Below are 10,631 nucleotides of genomic sequence, written 5' to 3' on the forward strand. Positions count from 1 at the left end.
CTGGATATAAGAACATGGAGATTGCCAACTTAAGATCAATCTTCGGTGTAGTTTTAGGTCCGTGTGGTTGGTGATCAAGCTGGTAGATTTAGGATCTGACTTGTTGTACAGTGGTGTATATTTCTAATAAATAATACCTGACCATGCTTTTATTAAATTGAGCCCCTTAGCTGGCGAACGATCACCAGGAGGTTCTGGCATTTGCGACCGATTTCGCGAGCATTTTTAGTTTGAACTGCAATTGTTTGATCTCGTCTCAAGACTAAAATTGCCATAAAAAAGGGTTTGCTTGCCATCCCTCTCTCAGCGCCTGGTCGCAAGTTGGCTTTTCTGTATTAAATTTACAAAGCTCATTTCCCATCAAATTGTGTCAGGTATCAAATTTGTGATCCTGCTATAAGTTACATAGGTTTTACAGATATTAAGCAGACATATTGTTCATAATGGCCTTTTTAGTTCAACAACATTCATGTGAATTGAAATTAGCTTGGGAATTATCTAGATATTTTACTAAGCAACTAAATTTCGTCTTGCAATTAGATTTATAGTGTTTTATTATAGAATCACGGTCAATCCAGTTGTAGTGCTAAATGTTCATGTTGGAGCAGTCAAGAGTGCGGTACGAGCCATCAGCAACAGTGATTCAAGTATCGAGAATTGCGACGGTGTGACAACTAGGAATTGCGTCATCTCGTATTAAAGGAGAGAGCTCCAGCGAGAAATGTCCCGCTACGGCGGGAAACCAAGTGGGAAGGGGAGGGTCCGACATGAAAAGGGAAGAGTGCGTAATGGGGGTAAGTTTTCTGTGTTGGGACAATGTGTTGGAGATAACATGGCAGATAGTCCGGACAACCATATTTCTGTCCCACATACGGGCTGGTTTTGGGAAGCCCGAAATGTCCGGATGGTTGAATTTTGGGCGACGCCCGTTTGATGTCCGAACATGCCCGGACATATGGAAGAAAAATAAGGTTCACCTTGAAGACGATCTTATTAATTTGTTTAATTCATTTTTTATGCATTGTAACTCGTAGCAACGCACGAGCATTCTACTAGTATACTATCGTTTGCCCGATTCTGATGTAGAATTCAACTCGTTCTTCGAACCTTTCCATCATTTTGACCTTTTATTGTCTATCTAAACATGCATGATCAACTCAAAAAGAAAAGTTTGAACCATAAACGGAAGTTACCATAAAAAATAAAAAAATTGAACTTCTGATGGCAATTGCAAAATTTAAGGGAGCACAACCATGCAGCTCATTATCAGGGTTGATTCATTATCAGAGTTATCCACACAAACTGACTCACAAGCAAAGAGATTGTGATCTGCGTGCCGAGCCTAGTTGGATGATGGCATGAACTACTTAGAGAGTAGACCCACAGCTTTTGTGGGTAGTATTTTCGTTGGACATCATGGTTCACATGTTTGCCATCCTTTATATATCCTTGGTGCCAATCAGAGTGTGAGTGGTCAAGAATACATGGAACTCATGAGAGATGAATATTGCAGGCCATACAATGCACAGACCACAGAGGGTGTCTTTCCACTCTGAAGCACTCAAATGGATCAAAACATCTCGAATCTCTATACCCAAATGGTTCGTGTTTAACTTAATAGAATCAAGATATTTTGAATTCAGAGTTGAGCTCTCTGTACTCAATGCCCCATGATGAGACATATGCGGTCTTTATCAATGAAATAGCAAGTACTTCGTTCAATTCAAGTAATTTCTAGAAGCTAACATGATATATTGAACTTCGACCAGGGTTCTTTGGATGACACTACATATGCCAAGTGATAGCATTTTCAGCAACAAAAAAAAGCTACTCTTAAGGACAATTCAGATACCAGTTTCTCTCAAGGAAAGTACATTCCCCAAACACTCTTGCAGAACACTTTTTTTAGAACCACTCTAGCATTGAGATGTCATACCCTCTCTACTTCAACCGCTGCCATTGAAAAGGTTCCAATCATGGACATCGAAGTTCATGACTGCGAGTCTGAAGACCTCGGACATTGGCAAGCATCCTGCCTGTTCCGCGGGCACTGCTGGTCCAGCTGCAATGGCCTGAGCACTTTCACTCAAAGGACTGAAATAAAAATGACAAAAATATATCATTCAAGGGGCAGCCCAACATTGGAGAAGTGGGCAGCACAAACATAATACCGAAGCATAAAAATCAAGGCATCAACAACCTAGCTAGTCATTTAATTTGGATATGAAAGTTCATACTAATTTTGCTTACTTTGACTCAGATCTAATACGACTATCTCTACATTACTTGTGATGCATCATTATGCCGTGTCATCTGCATTTTCAACTGAAAAGAAATCTAATTTTGGCATTTTGTTCTCCCAGCGGTACTATTATAGCATTCAACATGACTAGCCTAGGTAGAAAACTGAAGGAACTAACTGAGGGCTTGAGCTAGAAAACTGAAGGAAGTAACTGAGGGCCTGAGCACAACAGGCCATCATCAGGAAAGTAATTATTTTCTTCATATTTTAATTTTAGTTCTGCCATTGACCATACTACTACGATATACAATCGTATTCAACGTGCCTAGCTTGGATAGAGAACTGACTGAAATATTGGAGCACAGCAGGCCTATCGTTCTGTATTTATAAAGATAACAGAGACAAAGGAGTTTGAAAAAACTTATGACTAGTAAGCATAATTGTTACTGCATAAGAAGTTATTGATCGTCATTCAAACATGTCGATATATATCAGACTTATATGCAAGGAAAGCTTATATCAAATAATAAATAGTTCTCCTAAGCACATCACTGGATAATAATCAAGTCATACAAAGATTAAGTGATTAACAAATGACAATGAATAGTACTAGCTATTCCATATCTAAATAAGATTTTCTACTTAAGTAACAAAAAAAATATAGGATTGCTTTTCAAATCCCATTAATAATAGGAAGTATGTCATACTGGTGTACTCAACTTACTTTATCAACAGCGGCTCATATGCGGTGATAACTACATCAGTTGCTGCATTCTTGAGACGTATGTTTGCCAAGTAAAGCTGCAAAGGTAGCCCAACGCTCAGTTGAAAAAACAAACATTAGCTGTTGAACCATAATTCCAAGGGATGGGTGTACTCACTCGAACAATGTTCTGTGCTTCTCTGCCTTGCCTCCCTTTTGAAACAGCCTACAGAATGCCGAAATCAAGAGTGAGATCCTTGAGTACATTTTATTCACTGCCGGTGCGAAGTGGCCATCATATAATGAATGCCAAGGAACAGAAGTACTATCAAATTATGAGACTGAGCTGACTTGTGCAACTAACTAAAGCTATCATTTCCAGGGAAGCACAGGTGAAAACTAATCGACGGGAGGTCGATTGAAGGCTGTTAGAGTTATATTATAGGTCATGTACCCCTTTGTATTTATCCCATTGTATAAGGGGTTTCCTGCATATGTTCCACACCTGTACATGTATATATATCGGTCTATGACCTCATGGGAATACAAGTTGCTTATTCCTAACATGGTATTAGAGCTCTAGGGTTTCTTTTTCGCACGCCGCAACTCGTGCTCGATCCCGTCGTGACGGCCGCCGCTGCTCCGATCCGCTGCCCCGGCCGAAGCGTCTCCGCCCGAAGGCCTCCTCATCACGCGCCGGCCGCCGCTGCTCCGATCCGCTGCCCCGGCCGAAGCGTCTCCGCCCGAAGGCCTCCTCATCGTGCGCCGGGCGCTCTTCCGCTTCCGCTTCCTGGAGCTGCTGCTTGCTCCGCGTGCGGCTCTGCTGGTGCACACGCGCCTGCAGCTGGTTTCCCCACTGCTGCTGCTAGGTTGCTGCTCCTCCTGCCCGAGCTGGTCCACTGGATCGCTGCATTATTGCTGTTCGTTGAGCGATTTGGTTGGCTGTCGCTGCTGCTTCTGAAAAAAAAAATGGTGTCTCCGGTGATTTTTGACGGTGTTTTTGGTGTACCCTACACTGATCCTGTCTCGCACATGTGCCTTTCCTCGGTGCTTGGTGCTCATCCATCTGTGCAGTCGTCCCATATGGCGATTTTCGCAGATGGTGATGGTCGTTCTACACCGTTCTCTCCAGACGGTCTTGGTGGTTGCTCTTCCGTGACTCCTCCTACAGCCTCTGCACATGGTGATTGTCGCTCTACACCGGCTCCTCTCACGGCCCCCATCGGATGTGTTGATGCATATGACTCTATTGACCCGCGTCTTCCTTTGGCGCTTGGGGCTTGTCTGCATGTGCCCTCGTCTCCTTCACCGGCCTCTACGGATGATGTTGGTTATGCTATGTCGCCTCCTCTGGCGGCTTCCACAGGTGGTGGTGGGCCTGGTGACCGATCCTCTCCCAGTGCTACTGCGTCGTCTACTTCAGCTATGTACTTCACCGAGCAGGAGATTGTGGGACTTCGTGGTCTGCTGACCGCCTCCGGCTCTTCATTGCCGGGTGCATCTACGTCGACCTCTTCAGTTGAGCTCCTGACTGAGCAGGAGATTACGCGCCTTCGGTGCTTGCTCGCTGCATGCTTTGGTTCTTCACCGACGGGTTCTGCTGGTTCTGCTACTGACTCCTCTGGCATTGTGAGACCACCTTCAACACAGTCAGGTACATCTCCATGGATTCTTGATACTGGAGCATCTTTTCATATGACTCATATGACTCATGATTCATCCACCTTGTCTTCTATTCGTGCTCTTGATTCTCCTATTCATGTTCTTACTGCTGATGGTACCTCCCTCCCGGTTAATGGTCGAGGCATTCTTAGCACCACATCTTTTCATGTTCCTGATGTTGCTCATGTTCCTCGACTTACCATGCAGCTCCTTTCTGGTGGTCAGATTGTTGACTCCGGTTGTCGGGTGATTCTAGACTTTGACTCTTGTTCTGTTCTGGACCGTCACACTGGTGCTCTCCTTGGTGCTGGCCCCCGACACCGTGACTCTCAGGGTCTCTGGGAGCTTGACTGGCTTCACCTTCCCTCCGCTGCCACCGCCGCCAGTCTTTCCCCCTCTGTTGCCTTGTCTACCAGCTCTTTTCAGCAGTGGCATCATCGCCTTGGTCACTTGTGTGGCTCTCGTCTCTCATCCTTAGTTCGACGTGGTCTTCTTGGATCTGTCTCCGGCGGTGTGTCTTTAGACTGTCAGGGTTGTCGGCTTGGTAAACAGGTCCAGCTACCTTATCCTCATAGTGACACTATGTCTCAGCGTCCTTTTGACCTTGTTCACTCCGATGTCTGGGGTCCAGCTCCCTTTGCCTCGAAAGGAGGTCATCGCTACTATATTATTTTTATAGATGATTTCTCTCGATACACCTGGATATATTTTATGTCTTCTCGTAGTGAGGTGTTATCAATCTATAAGCGTTTTGCTGCCATGGTTCACACTCAGTTCTCTACTCCTATTCGTGTTTTCCGTGCTGACTCTGCTGGCGAGTATATCTCCAAGATGTTGCATGGAGTCCTTGCTGAGCAGGGTACTCTTGCCCAGTTCTCTTGTCCTGGTGCTCATGCTCAGAATGGCGTGTCTGAGCGCAAGCATCGTCACCTTCTTGAGACAGCTCGTGCAATGATGATCGCCGCCTCTCTTCCGCCTCATTTTTGGGCCGAGGCTATCTCCACTTCCGCCTATCTCATCAACCTTCAGCCGTCCGCTGCTTTGCAGGGTGGCGTGCAGCGTCTTTTTGATCGTTCTCCCGATTATTCGATGCTTCGCTTGTTTGGTTGTGTTTGCTATGTTCTTCTTGCCCCTCGCGAACGCACCAAACTGACCGCTCAGTCTGTTGAGTGTGTCTTCTTAGGCTACAGTGATGAGCATAAGGGCTATCGTTGTTGGGATCCTATCGGTCGTCGGATGCGTATCTCTCGAGACGTGACTTTTGACGAGTCTCGTCCCTTCTACCCACGCCCCTCTTCCTCGATTTTTTCAGTGGAGGATATCTCTTTCCTCACTTTTCCTGACTCACCTATCACCCCCGTCGCGCCTGTGCCTATTCGTTCCACTCCCTCTGCTTCTCCACCTCTAGTCGATTTGCAGCCACCATCTTCTCCGGTCTCCTCGCCTAGCATGTCACCGGATTCTACACCTTCATCTCCGGTGACTTCTTCGTCACCACCCCCCGATTCTACCTTGGCGATTCCTCCTTCTATTGTTCCATCTTTTCCTCAGCATTACACTCGTCGTTCACGACCTGTGGATGCCTCATTGGATGAGTCGTCCTCTTCCTCTCAGCCTACTTATGGCTTGCGTTCTCGTCCTCGTCCGCCTGTTGATCGCTTTGGATTTCCCACCGCTGGTGCTGCTGTTCTTGAGCCGACTTCTTATCGTCAGGCTGTTGTTCATCCTGAATGGCAGTTTGCGATGGCAGAGGAGATTGCTGCTCTTGAACGCACTGGTACCTGGGATCTTGTTTCTCTTCCTCCCGGAGTCCGTCCCATCACTTGTAAGTGGGTCTACAAGGTTAAGACTCGCTCCGATGGTTCTCTTGAGCGTCACAAAGCTCGTCTTGTGGCTCGTGGTTTTCAGCAGGAGCATGGTCGTGATTATGACGAGACTTTTGCTCCTGTGGCCCATATGACCACTGTTCGTACACTTCTTGTCGTTGCCTCTGCACGCCACTGGTCTATATCTCAGCTTGATGTTAAGAATGCCTTTCTTAATGGTGAGCTGCGTGAGGAGGTGTACATGCAGCCACCACCTGGGTATTCTGTTCCTGATGGCATGGTATGTCGTCTTCGTCGCTCTCTCTATGGCCTTAAGCAAGCCCCTCGCGCCTGGTTTGAGCGTTTTGCCTCTGTGGTCACTACTGCTGGTTTTTCAGCAAGTGCTCATGATCCAGCATTGTTTATTCACCTTTCTCCTCGTGGCCGGACTCTTCTTCTTCTCTATGTTGATGATATGGTCATCACTGGGGATGACCCCGAGTATATTGCCTTTGTAAAGGCCCATCTTAGTGAGCAGTTTCTTATGTCTGATCTTGGACCTCTTCGCTACTTTCTTGGGATTGAAGTCTCTTCTACCTCTGATGGCTTTTTTATATCCCAGGAAAAGTATATCCAGGATCTTCTTGCTCGTGCTGCTCTTACTGACGAGCGCATTGTTGAGACTCCTATGGAGCTCAATGTTCATCTCCGTGCTACTGATGGTGATCCTCTCCCTGACCCGACGCGTTATCGTCATCTTGTTGGCAGTCTTGTCTATCTAGCTGTCACTCGTCCGGACATCTCTTATCCGGTTCATATTCTGAGTCAGTTTGTCTCTGCTCCCACATCGGTTCACTATAGTCATCTCCTTCATGTTCTCCGATATCTTCGGGGCACGATCTCTCACCGTCTATTCTTTCCTAGCTCCAGTTCTTTACAGCTTCAGGCCTATGCGGATGCTACGTGGGCTAGTGATCCTTCTGATCGCCGTTCACTTTCTGCTTACTGTGTTTTTCTTGGCGGTTCTCTCATTGCCTGGAAGACGAAGAAACAGATTGCAGTTTCCCGTTCGAGTGCTGAGGCTGAGTTGCGAGCCATGGCTCTTTTGACGGCAGAGGTGACTTGGTTACGGTGGTTACTTCAGGATTTTGGTGTTTCTGTCACTACACCGACTCTGCTCTTATCTGACAGTACAGGTGCTATTAGCATTGCGCGCGATCCTGTGAAGCATGAGCTCACCAAGCATATTGGTGTTGATGCTTTCTATGTGCGCGCTGCTGTGCAGGATCAGGTTATTGCTCTTCAGTATGTGCCTTCCGAGTTACAGTTGGCGGATTTCCTGACGAAGGCCCAGACTAGAGCACAACATGGCTTTTATCTCTCCAAACTCAGTGTTGTTCCTCCACCATGAGTTTGAGGGGGGGTGTTAGAGTTATATTATAGGTCATGTACCCCTTTGTATTTATCCCATTGTATAAGGGGTTTCCTGCATATGTTCCACACCTGTACATGTATATATATCGGCCTATGGCCTCATGCTTATTCCTAACAAAGGCAAGGAGCAGGGTAATCTGGATATGGCACAGGACATTTGCTTACCAGCTTGCCAATTGCAGTTCCAGCCACTGCAGGTGCTTCCCCAGATCGCAGACCAGCTAGCTCGATTGTACCAGAGTGCTCGACCACCTAACCGACAAAAAAGAGATAAGTTACCAACATGCCTCTCTCTATGGCTAAAATCCACTTGGATCAGAAAATTAACAACCATGAGTTCATGACCATCCAATGCACATGAAGAAGACAAAGAATTCGTGAATGCAGTTCATTTTGTTGTCGAAAGAAGAATACGGTTGTTGTTTGGAACAGAAAGCCAAGCACGAGAACTGTAATGGCAATGAATCGAAATTTATAGGGCCAAGTTGCCAGCTATTCACAGAGTGAAGCCAGGACATTACCAAGTTATCCGCCGCATCTTGCTCGTTGGCGACGTCGCGCAGGAACCAGAGCGCGCTGCCGCCGTCCTCCACCTCGCCCTTGAGGTCGAGCAGCTCGAAGATGAGGCTCTCGTCACGGGCGGGATCAACGAGAACTTCCTGAGCAGATTCACACACATCGATCAGCACGGGAACGCCCCAACCAGCGCGGTCCAAACAAATGGAACAGGGGAGTCGGACGAACCTGGTGGTCGGGGACCTCGCGAATGTTGCTCACATCCTGACCAAACCCAACAGAAACGGCGTCATCGCGAGCAGGGGAGGAAGAGCAAAGGGATGTGTGCGAGGGAGAAGGGTGTTGCAGTACCTGGAACCGGACGGGGAAGGCGGTGGAGATGGCGCCGCCGAAGAGGGGCCGCCTGGTGCTGCTCTCACCGGCCATCTTCGCTGGCGAGTCCTGCGACTTAGACGGCAAAACGAGGTTCTGGAGCCTGGGAGAAGACGGAGGTGGGGGAGAGAGAGGGTCGGCGGGCTCAAGATTCGAGCGAGTTTTGTAGGCGGCCAGGGGGAGGGGAGGGGAGGGGAGCGAACTCGCCGCGCGTCGATGCTATGCCACCGCGGCTGCGTGGATGCTACGCCGTGCCAGCGGTTGCTCCGCTGTCAGTCAAACCCAAAAAAAGGGGTTTAGACGGGTTTCAGAGGCTCGATACCTGGAGCGCTGAGGCGTGGACGTGGGGAGACGGAGCCGAGTCGCGGCGGAGGCGGGATGGTGCGTAGCACGCGGAGACGTCGGCGGCGGAGGCGCGCACGGGCGGGAGGGTGCACGGCCCTGCCCCAGCGGGGAGGAGCCTACGCCAGCTTGGTGGAGAATCAGGCGGGTCTGAATCCGTTCCGTGGGGATTAGGGCTAGAAAAGGAGTAGGGCAGAGGAGACCAGGGTCGGGAAGGTGACGAAATGGAGAGGGGGAATCACCCGCGGTGAGAATGCCTATCAGCGGCGAGCAGGCCTCGCGAGTCGAGATCAGTCTCAGCGCCATCCCGTGGAAGGGGATTTGGGGGCCAGTCGGCAATACTGATCCCGATGGTAGCGGCCGAACAACAAAACGTCTGGATTTTGATTCCAATTCCATGATTCCAAATTTCCAATGCCAAATGATGGTTACCAAACGAGGTGTGTTTTTTTTTTCGTTTTGCTAAAGCACGATCTAAATGTGCTATAAGTATTGCACATCCAAGTTATATATCATTAATTTTACATTAAGATTCGTGTAAGCGTTTTTTTATTTTTTTTCTTTTTCTTTCTAGTTTGATTGAGCACTTAGATGTAGAATAACTAGGGCTCATCTAGATGTGTCATGGACAGACCATTTTTTATCAAAGTACTCTTTATTGTAAAACTTATTACAACCAAATTTGTGTAACCAGATGCAGAACTAACAAATTGAAAATTCAATTCATTTTAATTTGGTATTGGTTCGATGGTCGGTTTTTATGCCCACAAGAGAGCGCAACGGTGACATTGCTGGTGGCACCAATCTCTTGCTAGCTTTGCTAATTGTCATACGCCTGGAATATTTTCATGCATCAGTCAATTCCTCGCAGCACGTGGCCAAAGCTGAGGACAACGTGAGGAGCGACAGCGATGAGCGTCGGCCACGCCAGGCCTGGCTAGGACCTCTCAGGTGGAGGCGAGGAAGAAACTTAATTGGAGGGAGGGGTCGGGGTGACGACCAACTCAGCGGCGTGGCGGCGGTACCCACCAGCCGGCGGGGGGAGGGGTGTGTGTGGAGGCATGCACTTAGGCCTAGGTAGGCAGGCGGCTACGCGAGGAAGCATAGGAGGTTGAAGACAAACATATCGATATGTTTTTGGCCGTTGGATGAAGATCTAGTTCATGATAAAAGTGACTTGCGAAATAAAAAAAAATTAGGTGCCTGATCTATAGGCTCTCCATCTCTTGCAAGACAGACGGCTGTAAAATACCCTCACTCCGTGGAATAAATATAGGTAAACGTTTGCGCACGGACGACCGGCCAAGCTTTCGGCCGGTCGTACCGCTCGCTACCGTGCAGGCCCACCTTATCCCTTTCTTCGTGGGTGTCTTCCTCCTTGGCTCGCCGCCTCTCCTCTTTTTTCTTTTCCCACCATCAATCGCTAACCAGTGCACCTCCACGGCCTGTTCGGCGCCCAACCTCGCCGCTCCGCCGTTGCCAGCGAGCCCCTCTTCTCGAACAGCCATGGACGTGACACCCTCGAGCTTGACCTCTTCCCCTCCTCTATCTCTTC

General features: G+C 48.2%; 1 protein-coding gene across 2 annotated transcripts; it reads right to left on the reverse strand.

Annotated features, from left to right (window-relative positions):
- Window positions 1-1,631: 1,631 nt before the first annotated feature.
- Window positions 1,632-9,353, reverse strand: LOC123053534 (ran guanine nucleotide release factor). 2 transcript variants are annotated; one of them, XM_044476997.1, is made up of 8 exons: window positions 9,057-9,353; window positions 8,714-8,803; window positions 8,591-8,626; window positions 8,368-8,505; window positions 8,012-8,098; window positions 3,124-3,171; window positions 2,967-3,043; window positions 1,632-2,094 (listed from the first exon to the last, which is right to left on the reverse strand). In XM_044476997.1, exons 2-8 carry the CDS (start codon window positions 8,786-8,788, stop codon window positions 1,947-1,949), a joined length of 609 nt encoding a protein of 202 aa, XP_044332932.1. In that variant the 5' UTR covers window positions 8,789-8,803; window positions 9,057-9,353; the 3' UTR covers window positions 1,632-1,946. The 2 variants fall into 2 exon arrangements, with proteins under 2 accessions (XP_044332932.1, XP_044332933.1); XM_044476998.1 differs by having other exon boundaries at window positions 8,714-8,978; window positions 9,057-9,346.
- Between the last annotated feature and the right edge of the window lie 1,278 nt (window positions 9,354-10,631).

The sequence above is a fragment of the Triticum aestivum genome, chromosome 2D (assembly GCF_018294505.1).
Source record: "Triticum aestivum cultivar Chinese Spring chromosome 2D, IWGSC CS RefSeq v2.1, whole genome shotgun sequence".
Classification (NCBI taxonomy): Eukaryota; Viridiplantae; Streptophyta; class Magnoliopsida; order Poales; family Poaceae; genus Triticum; species Triticum aestivum.

Excerpts from the sequence above, each read along its gene's own strand:
- LOC123053534 (XM_044476997.1), bottom strand. The coding sequence starts at position 8,788 with ATGGCCGGTGAGAGCAGCACCAGGCGGCCCCTCTTCGGCGGCGCCATC. Across the intron at positions 8,506-8,590 it reads GCGAGGTCCCCGACCACCAG|GAAGTTCTCGTTGATCCCGC; the intron begins GTTCGTCCGACT and ends GAATCTGCTCAG. Across the intron at positions 2,095-2,966 it reads TATGAGCCGCTGTTGATAAA|TCCTTTGAGTGAAAGTGCTC; the intron begins GTAAGTTGAGTA and ends TTTTTATTTCAG.